Below are 13,306 nucleotides of genomic sequence, written 5' to 3'. Positions count from 1 at the left end.
CCACCTCTAGAAAACATTGTAACTCCCACGTCGTCGGGGATTTACATCCCTTTCTAGGTCAATACACATATAACACACGACGATCTTGTCGACATTCTGCCTGCTTATTAACGATAGGTTGTGTGCCTACCCATTCAGCCAATTATCATGTGAGATATATGTAAGGTCTACTCGATATGCCAAATTTGGGATGAGGACTGTCTGTATTTTAATATTTGGTTCCAGTATTTATTTTATGAGGTTACTAGCATCCTCGTGTATTAGGTATGGGTAACTTCTACTGAATACCTATCCTCTCAGGTAAGGTATAAACGGATAATTGGTTTGATTTTTTGCATTTAATTTAAAGAGGCTGCCTACCTCTCGAAAGATACCTGTTGAGAAAAGTTGTTCGGTTGGTAGTTTTATTTCGGAGATTACCATCTCCCTCTTTCGACTTTAGATTTGTTTTTGTGCATCCCAATTCGTAACTTAGAAAGTCAAACAATAGATGAAAGTATTAAATTAGAAGGTCAAATAACAGAAGAAAAGTTTTCATTTTGTTCCGTCTGGTTGTATCCGATCGCTTTCAATTTGGGACGGCATACGCTAGCAAAACTTCCCCCTTTGACTGACTGTACACCGCGCCTTGTCCCATATATGAAAAGGTCGTTGACTCGTCTCTCGCTCACAGCTGATTGACAATGCGTCTAGCATATCCCTTCTTACGGGAAGATTATTTGGGTTGCAGGCGTTGCAAACTCGGTTCCTGTACCTCAGTTGTATCCTATTATTTAAAAGGGTCCTCTGAAATTTAATAAATAATATAAAAAAACTCACCCTGTTAGTCACCTCCAAATCCTCGTGTGAAACTTACCTGGTTACACTATATAGCTAAATCACTTTAATTTTCGACCTCCTCTCTACGCTTATAAAAGGGTAATTAAATATTCCTGTAAATAAAATTGTACCTCCCTAATCTGTTAGGATTCGAACCCACAGTTAATAATCTATTTGATTCTCTGGGTTTCGGTCTCCGTGGATAGAATGCCATCTCGCCAAATCAATAACTTAGCCCGATTAAACACTTCCTGCCTTTATATGTTCACTTTGTTTTAAAAACGCGATCATTATTTTTATTATTTTCATGTTTTTAAGACAAGCAATCTAGTTCGAACTGTATACGAAATCACGTTTAAATCAACACAACTTTATAACACAATCGCGATTGCACAACACCTGGCGCCCCTGAGGTGGGTTTTTACAAAACGGCGCTCTACAAATTATCCAATTATTATTATTGTCATTATTATTAATTGTTCTCTCACTGAGTCCAACCACTTTCACTTCGCACGAAACCGGTTCAATAATATTTCACTTTAGTTCAAAATTCCACAATACTATTAACACCAACTGAATCCACTAATTCACTCCAATTTCACACAACACTTCTCATTTGTATAGATTTCATGGAGCTGTCAACGCACTCAAGTTCCAAACCTGACTGTCCTCCGGTCTCTCCTTTCCCGTGGGAATCTGTTTACTCAAGGCCTGTCTGTCAATAAATCTTCCGTCGTTGTTTAAACAAAAAATTTTTTAGAGCACGTTATTTTATTATTTATCGTTTATTTTTGTGGATGTCCAAAACATCACAAACATTAATAACATAGTTTGCGGAATGATTCTTTGAAAGTGTTTTATAGTTATATATAGATGTAGGGTATACACACAGATTTAAAAAAGTATCTTTTTTTTTTTTAAATTATATATTACACACTTTCCAAAAATAAGGCAGAAAAGTCCCGATAAACTACTTTTTACCAGTTTGTCTAACGGGTTCCTTATACTATAAATCTTATTATGGTGACTTAACAGTAAATTTTTTAAAATTATATGTATAAAACAAAAAATTAAAAATTTTACAGAAGTATTGTAAAAGAAAATTATGAAAAACATAAATAACAATTTTAAAAGTTGTAAGCTAATACAAATTAAGTCTTTCAGTAAGCCAAGTCTTTAGTTAGTTCACCAATTGTTTGTTTTGGCCACAATTTTTAATTTCAGCAGGTAACATATTAAAACAACTGGGAATCATATAGTTTAACGTTCTTTGTCCATATTTATTTGTATGCTTGAAATATGTCTTAAGATATTTCGATGACTGAAGGTTAAAAAAGAAGGGATTAGATTTGGTAAACTTGTTTATTGTAAGGATTCACAGAATAAAGAAAAACACTGAAATAAATATCGCCGCTGACATAGTACCTTTCGGTTCTAGCCCATTTAACACGATCTCTATCTCTTTTACACTTGTCTGGCATTGTTTATTGCCATTACATTTAAATTCCATGGTCCTTTGGGATCACGAAACAAGCCTACATGGCATTTCTCGTGTTCTTTATTTGATGTAAGGAATAATCAACGTAGTTTAAGAAGTTTTAACAGTGAAAAAAAAACACAATTCAAGAATGGGTTAAGTTAGGTTCGGTTAGGTTAGGTAAGGTTATGTAAGGTAAGGTTAGGTTAGGTTAGGTTAGGTAGGGTTAGGTTAGGTTAGGTTAGGTTACGTTAGGTTAGGTTGGGTTGGGTTGGTTCTCTTTCTTCACTTACATACTAATGTATTTACATATTCCAATCCAACATCTATTTATTGCTAATGGTGTCCAGAAAATAATCACGTAACAAGTCAGGTTTAATTTACCAAATTTTGCAGCACACTTAATACTCATGCGAGATGACAAAAGATGCATTATTAAAAACCCAAACTAAAAACTAATAACAGTAGTAATTAAATTTAAATCATGTGTAATTAAAAAAACAGACACCTTTACCAAAAATAGGTAAAGTTTGTTGTCTTTTTTCAGTGTTTTGTTTTGTCATGGAACCGTATTTAAGATTTAACATTTTTAAGTCCGACATCCAAATTTCGCCAATAGGATGCGCAAAATAATAACGTAACAGTTTTGAAATAAAGTGATTCAGGTCACAATCGAAGCAACCAAATAAAATAAAAAGTGAAGTGAAATGATTGTGAGGTTAAAGACAATGAAGTTGGTAGTGAATTGAGCAGGGTCGCAGGATACAAGGATGGTACCGCAGACGATGGAAGCAGCAATCGTGATGCAGCCGTAGAACACGGTTCACCATGGGGTGCGGGCAGAGCAAGATCAACTTGTACCCCAGACGGAATAAAAGCGGAAGCAAGGGACAGGGCAGCAAGAAATCTGGTGAGTTAAGCACAATTATTATTTGTTTCTTTAGCATAGCTTAGAATGAAAAAAATAATTTGATCAATCAAAACGAACCATTTCACAAAAATCAATGACATTAAAATATATATAGACCCGCTGTAGAAATCTCAAAGTGGCAAGCCAAAAGCAAGACAGTTGTATTGCTTATGATTTCGTAGTTTTAGTACTAAACTACCACAAGTTTAAAAGTGAAAATTGCCCTCGTTTGTGATGAGAAAATGTTTTCATTTCTCTGCAAACACTCTAGTAAAAGTCAAGAAATAAGATTTCATTCGTAAATACCGTTATAAAAGACAAAATTATTTCGATTGTTTTCCGAAGATTTTCAGCGCCATTTGGGAAAGTGAGATAGCAATACAGTATAAGAAGGACAACCTAATAACATTATTCCATGTTCGTCTTTTAGTGTAAGCGAGTAAGGGTATCTTGTTATCTCAGTCACACCCATGATGTGAAATGTAGTATGTGAAAACGCCGCCCGCTATAGCTTATTTCGTTCTCACACACATATTCTTTTAAATGTCTATTTTTGTCATACGTGAACAACGTTTGAATTAAGAATTTACTGGAAACAAGAGTTTTTCTTGCTTGCCACATTTTATTTTGAGTTTGTAGGACAATAACGAATCTAGATGAATTGTAAAGTCATTGACAAAAATTTAACAATTTTGATAAAATTTGTGATAAATTATTCATCACAGTACAAATAGATACTTATTTATTTATTTATTCATTTTTGGGAAATCGACAGTTTACATTTAATCAGTTTGTACATAAATGTTATTTAGTAAAATAAAACCAATTATGGATTTCCTCCTTGTGACTTTAACTGAGACAGCACAATTTAAATTTCTGAGAAAGGAATATGAATTAAAAAAATTATACAAAACATAAGATCGTATAAAACGAAAAATTTACAAAACAATACATTTATAGCCACGAAGAGAGGTTGTAGATATAAATCAAATCATAATGGAGATATAAACAATCGAGACATAAACATTATTCACAAACCATTAGAGAAATATTCTTTTATCGACCTCTTGTATATGGTAAGTTCGCAACTGAAAATATCAACCTTAGATAATACGCTATTGTAATTATTGCATAGTCTGTTCACGCAAGAATTCTGCTTAGAGTTCGTTTTGCTTTGATCAACCCTGAACAGGACACAAGAACGTGTTGAACGCGAATGTACATTGAGAATACATCTTTACATCTATGGAAGTGTGTTTGTGCGTGTCCGTGTGCCCGAAATAAGCTCAAGTTTACCTAATTTTTTATGTGAGTAGGTATCGTACAAGAGTCTCAATTGCTCTCAACTGTCTGTATTCTAGATTCCTACTCACCCCTCATACCTATTTCCTTCCGAGAACTTCCCCTCCTTCCTTTGCTTAAATGGTAACCGGGCAACGCAACAAGGATAGTGGCAATTCAACATATTTCAATACACTCTTGAAAAGTCATGAAAACAAAACTAGATTAATTAGGTTACATTAGGTTAGGTCGACAGTTTTTGTTTCATCATTTTTGATGACTTTACATCACTTTTCAAAAGTGTGTTGAGTTTTCACTGTCCTTAATTGCCATGGAATTGCTTAAAATACATCTACATATTTTACAATGTCTTTCGAAGCATTACTTTTTTTGGTTTGCCTGAAAATTGGGTAAAGTCCCTTTCCAGGGACCGCAGTCAACCGCCAGATGCAGATGCAGATCCCGTAGGACTGACATTTATTTCGTATAATTTCTGCTGTAATTTCGACTGATTTCATAGAAATGTTTATATGTTGTTTGACCGTGGATTGTACCTTACTTCCAAGAGACTGGAGACAGCCGTACTAACAGCCTCGCCAATTGCCGATCGGGTATTACAGACATTTAACTATCATTTTAACTGCTGTAATTTGCTGTTTCGGCAAAAGATCTTGCCGAAATTTACTACACTTTTATTTTTACAACACCAGGACACTGTCTTATCAAAATTCCCCGATTCCAAGACTTCACAGTCTCAATAATAAATATTCTGATCTGGGAGATATATTTCATCTTAAAAATAATCAATATAATATTGTTTATTTCAATTCTTTTATATATCGAGACACAAATAGAGATAATTTCGGCAATATATATATTTTTATTTTTATTTTGAATATCTATTTATGTGAGACTTCTTATCATTTTTACTAATGTACTTATCTTATTTTATTATACGTATTTGTTCTAACATTTAATATTTTTTATTTTTTCGTTGTATTATGTTTCCTTTATTGTTTTAATTTTGTAGAATTTATAATAACTGTAATACTCTACTATTAAACTTTGTAGTGTGTAAAAGCCCATTAGGGCGTGTAATAATAATAAATAAAATAAATAATTCCAAGCATGTGTACGTGATTGATACTAAAAGTTGATAGAATGCATTGTCATCGACAGTAGGTGTATCTGCCGATTTTAAGCTCGATCGGATCAAAGTGGGTTAGTTTCCGCCTCCAAGATTTGCATTAATTCATTACCAAAAAGTGTACCTAATTCATATACACGTATTTAAAAAAATTTCCCCCACACAGCATTGATCCCTAAAGACGACCAAAGGCCTTGAGAGAACTTATTTTCCCCAGGGCCTCCTGTGAAAAAAATTACGAGATACCTGTTATGACAATATAATAAATATTAATTTTATTAACCCTTCTGTTCGCAAAATGAGGCTATTTGTGTCATTTTATCGTACCCTTCGTTTTAAGCGGGTTTCGCTGTGTATTTTTACTCCCCAGCCTTAGGTTATAAGGGGAGGACTAAAACCTCGTGTCTATTTATATCCGGTGCGATTACGTTTCAAAGTGCTTCGTCCTTCAGCGTTCCGGCATGAGACTATATTGCTGAATACCCTTTTCATAACTCAGAAAGCCGAGACGATACTGTTTACAACATAAAACATGGTGTATAATGAATATTATATTTAATGGATGGATCTAAATTTGGTGGAACCCGGCTATAGCGTCGTGTAGCTATGTGGTGTAAAGAATATTAAGGTCGTTAGAAGATACATAATATTATCTACCCAATGTCACGTAAATTCTTATGATATAGAAAAAAAGGAACTCTCTATCTTATCTTTTTACGTGTGATATATGTAACGAGAGCACGTAACAAATTAATCTCAGGATTAATGGATCCAGCCGATCCATTGCGGGGCGAGGATTTTATCTCATCAATTAATAAAATCATAAAATAAGAACAAAAACTTCTAACATCTATCGATATATTTAGCATATTAAACCAACCAAACATTTATTCTGGTTGAAGGTAGCATTATCTTCAAGGCGTGTTCTTCTGGATTGAAGGTAAAATAGGTCCATCCCTCGACGTTTGGGCCGCTCTCCAATCCTGTCCGGGAACAAGCGGTAATCTGTTTCCGATCTTATCTAAGTCGCTTCTACGATTCGTTCTTGGGTTCAACAGAAATTTAAATTTAAATTTAAATTCAACAACTCGGCTGTGGAACGAACTGCCGGCCTCTGTGTTTCCTCCCGCCTACAACATGGGACTCTTCAAGACCCATGTTCACTCCTTCCTCTCCACAAAAAGACCCTCCACACAGCATCCCCAAAGATGACATAGGCCCTGAGGGAAATTATTTTCTTCAGGGCCTCCTGTGTGGAGTTAATATAAAAAAAGCCAAATGCGTTCATAAATATGAGCATGATGATGATAGCGTGACTCTCGGCATACATTCCAGTGCTTGTTTTCAACTATAAAATTACTCCCTTGTTTTCAAAGACGCCGGCACCAACCATGGCAATAATTTTAATAATTTTGGTAGAAAACGAACGCAGGAGATCATGCCATCAATGGGAGAATAGGCAAACTCGTTTAAAACTTCTCTAACTAACTTTAAACTACTCTATGTAGAAAGAACATACTCTTTTTAAACTGCTTCGATATTCAAGGCAAAATCCAAGCCCGACAAACAAATCCACGTCACTCGCCATATTGCCTTTGTTGCCACCCGCTTCCACTATCTCCACTTCCACCAGGCTCACCTTGCCATTGCACAAAAACATGGTCGATCCACATTTATTGAAGTAACTACGATTTCAGAGAAATAAATAAATTCTTTATTCCAGGGTGTGGGGAGGTGAGTGCAATCCCACACATCCCAAAGAGGGTATAAGTACAGATAATATTTACATAATAAGAAAATAGATAATAAATGAGATTATAGTACAGAAGCATGAGAATCCATCGGATCTAAGATTGTGGGAGCAAGTATCTTTCTCCAATGGTCTTCAATGCTTGATCCTGAAAGCAGACGGGATTCTATGATAAGAATATTTTTGGAATGGTTTATCCTTCCTCTCAGTCCTGCAATCCTGGTTCTTAATAGAGCTGTAAATCCTGGAACTCGCTCTTCTGTAAACACTGAGGTGGCACTGCAGTGCCTGGGGAGTTCGAACATCAATCGGTAAGCGTTGTTATACTGCACCCAAAGCCTTTCCATTGTTCTCTTTTTGAAGTTAGCCAGAGTTAGTCAGAGGTGAAAAAGGCTATGACGAGCGTCCTTTTCACTTGTGGACTACATACCCAAAATCTTCTACTGAGCATGTTACACTTTATACTCAATACACGCCTCTGCCTGTCAATATTTTCATCATCCGTTAGCTTATTGTTAATAGCTGATTATTGTTGAACCCTGGCCCTCCTGGTAGGGGGTTGGGCGAGAGGCTAATAACCTCTCCCTGTAAAAGCAACGCTATTACGTACAGGAGGAGTTGGAGGCGACTGTTGCAGGAGGCCAAAGCTCGATATGGGCTGTAGCGCCATCGAAGAAGAAGAAGAAGTTAGCTTATTGTTGATGACATGTCCTAGATATTTTGTGGTTTCTACTGTTTTCAGAAGCTCACCATTCAAAAAGGCGGGGGAATGTTTTTTGGGCCTTCCCCGTGTTTTATGACCAACAGTGCTATTTTTTTCCAATTATAAATCATGTTGGTTTCGTGTGCAAATTCTTCACAGATTTTCAGGAGAATTCGCAATCCCCTTAATGTATATTAAATGTGTATATGTATGCGTGTGTGTATGGTATTGCCACTAAAAGTTGATAGAATGGATTGTCATTGACAACGAGTCTATCTGGCGAGTTTCAGCTTGATCGGATATCGAGAAATTGGTTAATTTCCGAGATTAACATTAATTCATTCACGAAAACAAAAGTGAAATTCAAATAGACATATTGAAAAGTGATAATTTTAGTGGAAGGTTTCTTATATTCCTCAAATTCAAAGTTATTTTTTGGTCAAATGTATTTAATTCCTTTATATATCGCATCACGTACCGGAAACTTCCTAAAGACTATTTAAACAAAAAAGGATCTTCTTCGTATTTTTCTTGTGGAATAATCAACAATGTTGATTCAAATTGATTGCTTAAGTTCCAACGTTGTCAGAAGCCAATGACTAATTGACTTATAGAAGTTTCTAATGAATAAATTCATGGACTCGAGAACTACAATGTTGGGGCGTTTCGCATAAATTCAAATGAAACATTGCTATCTAATGGCCAATCAGAGCAATATTTTTTTCATATTCGAAATGTAGGTTCGTTTCAGATTTTTAATTTTTTTTTTCAATTTGCTTTGTTGTTAAATGACTACAAAATTTGTCTGTCGCTTATAATTATTCACGGAGAAAAATGATCCTTTTTAATAAGTAATAGCATGCCAATGTCCTGATAAAATATTAGTCATTCAGAATATATCAAGAACACGTGTTCTTCTCTAAATAGTGTAAAATAAAGTAACTTTCCGTGTCTGTCTGTTTGTGCGCTTAGTTCTTATGAACTACAAAACGAATTTTGATAAGGTTTTCACTATCATTTAGAGATTTTTTCCGGAAGGTTTATGTATATAATAAATGTAACCAAGTAGTAAAAATATGTTATCGGGCACTACATTGTTAACGCTGGCTAAACCTTATGAGATATATCACAATAATATACTACGGAATTATACGTCTTAAAAATGCCTACAGTAAAATTTACTACGGTACATATCTATCTTTTAAGGATAAACCCCAACAAAGCCGGTTACAAGTCAGCTAGTTTCCTAATAAATATTTTGAGGGAATTTATTTATTTATATATATATATACGCCTAAAAAGGCTTTTACATGAAAATGATACGCGATACAGTGTACATAGGAGAATATCTGTATTATACAGGAGATACTGTCAGTAAATAGATGTGATCCATTGTAAAGTAGGTACATAATACACAATTGTAAAATTGTGATTACAAGTATAATGAGAAAATATGTGCAATATTAGTAAAACGTAAGAGTAACATAAAGTAAAAAAGAAATTACAACAACACTACATTATAAGACAAATCATTATAACTAATTTACCAACTCTACTCTAATTTGTAGGATTCAACTAAGCACTGTTATAGATTACGCTTAGTTATATAAATGGAGTCAATAAGTATATCAATAGTACCCCCATACTTGTTGCCCAGTGAGTGTGTTGTTAGTGAGTGTGTCTGATAGTTGGTTGTGTATGTATTGCAGAAGAATGTTATATTTTGTCTTGTATTCCTAGTCGGTAATTGACGGTTATCCTAACAAACTGTCGGTAAAACACGTATATGCTATTACGATGTCAGAACACGTATTTAAAAAATTCTAATATTGTCGCATTTCTTCATTATATTTATCAGGAATATTCAATCACTTTTTGACAGGATTTCAATAAATCAGCCATAATCGTTGTTCTTCGTGTAGGACGAACTTGGCGCCAGGTCTACTGAGAACCTAAAGGTTAACCTCTGTGTTAGGTATTATCTAAGCCTGGAGTATACTGCTCCAATTGTGCCTGTACAGGACCGGCCCCAGGGGAGGGCAATCTTTCTGTTGAATAGAATGAATTCGGATATCGACATATTTAGCATCAAAAGTTGTTAATATAGTAGGGATATTTAGAAGTTTGTACAGGTAATTTTTTATTTATACATTTGCAATATTTAAATTTTATTTATGCCTTAAAATAAATATGTTATTTAAAAAGGCATTAAAATTGAAGTTATGTAATGATAAAAATAATAATAAAGTACTAATTATCGACGTTCATATAAAATAACTAACTGACTGTGTACACGTTGTTCCTCGGGGTTGTAAATGATTTGGTGTAAAGTTTTGAGGTTGGGGTGAATTCCTCCTATGATAAACATCTTCTTTTCTCTTCTTTCTATAAATATAATTTGAATGTATTATATATATATATTTTTTATTATTTAAAAAATGTTTACATGTTACATTTTTTGTCATTTTTTTAACTACCATACTAGGCTAATGCCCGTGTTGTAGTAGTTATTAATGATAATGATAATAATAATGATAATAATAATGATAATATGAAAACCTTCCGTAAGAATTTTTCTAAATAATAGTTAAAAACCTATCAAAATCCGTTACGTAGTTTAGTAGAACTAAACGCACAAACAGACGGACGCGTAGAACGACTTTATTTTATACTATTTAGTGAAGTGCAAGTTTTAGACCAAGTAGTTGAGCATCGTACAAATTTGCTCCACTAGTTTCTAGAAGGACGAAATGAAATGTGCAAAACGCCTCACTGTAAACGCATACCCTAGCCGTCGTGTCACAAGGAAAGGTGACATGAATGCAACAAGAACATTACAAGACGTAAAAATAATGAGAAGCAGTACCGGATCAGATCCCAACGTTTGTAGTCCGCGATTTTAATTAGTTGAAATTTACTTAAATCTGAGATGGCAGATAAAGTTAAAATGAAACAAACGCTTTAAAGCAAAGGAACCCCCAGGGGTCGATATCGACCTCCGTTTACCTCAACTCAATATTTAGAAGTTCTGTAAATGACACAATACACCTAACACAAATAACACAGTTTACGTAATACTAATACTTAAAAAATTACTTATTTGATATTTGTATGTTTATATATGGTAAAGTTGTTTGTTGAGGTATATTCCTTTTCTCGTCTGAATTAATATATTGAACCAAAACATTGCACATTGGAAGCCGCGAATTTTCCTAGTTCCTCAACTTGTTTTTGAAAAACGTCCAGGGTAATAATGACGTTCACCATTTAGATGTACTTCACACAGACTTCAAAACTAAGTTTGAGGACATTTTGACTGTGGAAATGGAATGTTGAAGAATCGGATATCATATGACATGAAGAACTGATCGGAATAAGCACTAACAAAGAAATTAAGGGGCAGTTCTGTAAGGCCAGCTACAAAAAAAAAATTCCCGTTGCTTATCCTGATCCATTTTCATTTGGTGTAATACCTCACAAGGGCACCCCTGTCTGTACAAAGCAAAAACAGAGGAACTATATCGCCACGCGGTTGTAGGGCAGGCAAGGGAAGGGAATCTTTTTACGGAAAAAAACAAATGAGTATCAGATGGAACGTTAACAGTTTTAGGAAAATTTAATATTCGGCAGGCAGGGGGTCTACGGAAAAAAAATTAGTAACATCTGCTTTAAATCAATAACTTGGGAGGGGTTGTTTCTGAAAATTTGAACAATTCTTCAAATTTCAATGTTAGTTTTCGAGTTCTCTGAAAGATTTTTCCGATTTCTGTTATTATTTTAGCTCTGTCAAGCAAATAGCCTATAATGATAAAATAACAGAGCTTGAACGGGACTTTCAGAGAACCCGAAAATGAACGTGGAAATTTGACAAATTTTTCAAATTCTCCGAATCAACCCGTCCTAAGTTATTCCTTTGAAGTTATTGCAGTCAAATATAAACACAAACCCGAATGAAAATACTGCAATAAAATCTATTGACACACCGTTGAAACGTTTTATCAAGACTAATCCTATGGAAGATGCAAATATTCCTGTCTGTTTTAACTCGACCGTTCGGCATTTGTTTGTACTTACGTTCCGTTTTTAGTTTCGAAAATCAGCTGCATTCACTTTATTATTCAAGCAAACCTTACATTAACTAGATGGATAACTTTGACTGATCTTTTATTATGGTACCTGTCTGATTGAAGAAAGTTTAAAAAAATAATTTTATTTGAAATAGTTAACCTTTTTTGAAATTAAAATGTTACTCACTTACGTAAAATATTATATGGGTAATTATTTACAAATCTTATGATTTCAGAAAATATTTCGGTTAAGATTTATTAAATAAGAGAAAAATAAACATCATTTTTGGACGTGAGGTGTACTGTTTACATAACCACTAGTAACGACATCGTTGGTCATTAAAATGAATGCTAGAATCACAGCATCACCGGATGTCGTCCTTGGTTACTTAAATGAGGATTACATTGGGATGAGAGTTGACGATTTGCAAATAACTACAGGCCGATAATCGGAAAATTTGTTCAAATTTCATCCAAGAATGTTCCCAAAGCAGGAGAAGGTTCTTGAAGAAGATTAAGATACATTATGATGAATAGCGATGTGTAAAAAATCCATTGAAATCCTTTACATCTCAATGGGTTTTCTGGTGTATATTAACGAAAAGAGACATCAAAACGTAGCAACCTTTTATCATCTAAAAAGGTTTTCCGAGCGTTTATTTTTACCACTTTCGATTTCAGATTTATTCAACATGTGTATAATATAAAAAATAGCTTTTAAAATATATTTTTAGACCGGTTTGTAGCCGAGAGGAGATCAGTCCTCAGCAAGATACAACTTTCACAATTATATAAGTACGTATTTGCAACCATTTACGCTTTTAATTACCGTAGTAAGAAATATTCGAATATATTTAGGTATTTCACGCGTACCAAGTTATGTTATTTGTCTGTCTGTGAGTGATTTTAACTCTGGTTTAAGGTGTATAATAACACCGAAATATTGTGACGTCATATGATTGCCTTACTATATCTACCAATGAAAAACTCTGAAAGTCTATGGAATAAGCTTTGAGAGTTTTTCATTGGTGTATAGTATAATAAGTAGGCTCCGAATGAGAATTGTACTGTCTATATATTGGCATATCTATAATGTTTTAGGACCAATTTGTTTCATACAAAAAGCCCGAAGGTATCGATCTAGTGAGTGGT

The 13,306-nt window shown here is 34.2% G+C and overlaps 1 protein-coding gene across 1 annotated transcript in view; it reads left to right on the top strand.

Moving 5' to 3' along the window:
* The first annotated feature begins 2,792 nt into the window (after positions 1-2,792).
* tow (target of wingless repressor) overlaps positions 2,793-13,306 on the top strand; it is a 129,915-nt gene continuing 119,401 nt past the window's right edge. Inside the window, exon 1 of the mRNA XM_089643383.1 lies at positions 2,793-3,206. Coding sequence (XP_089499509.1) covers positions 3,125-3,206 — 82 coding nt within the window. The 5' untranslated portion in view covers positions 2,793-3,124. The remainder of the gene's footprint in view (positions 3,207-13,306) is intronic.

This window comes from Hesperophylax consimilis, chromosome 19, assembly GCF_061612785.1.
Source record: "Hesperophylax consimilis isolate HC1 chromosome 19, BYU_Hcon_1.0, whole genome shotgun sequence".
NCBI classification, from domain to species: Eukaryota; Metazoa; Arthropoda; class Insecta; order Trichoptera; family Limnephilidae; genus Hesperophylax; species Hesperophylax consimilis.
The sequence above is the reverse complement of the archived record's forward strand: the minus strand, read 5'-3'. Positions and strand labels throughout refer to the sequence as shown.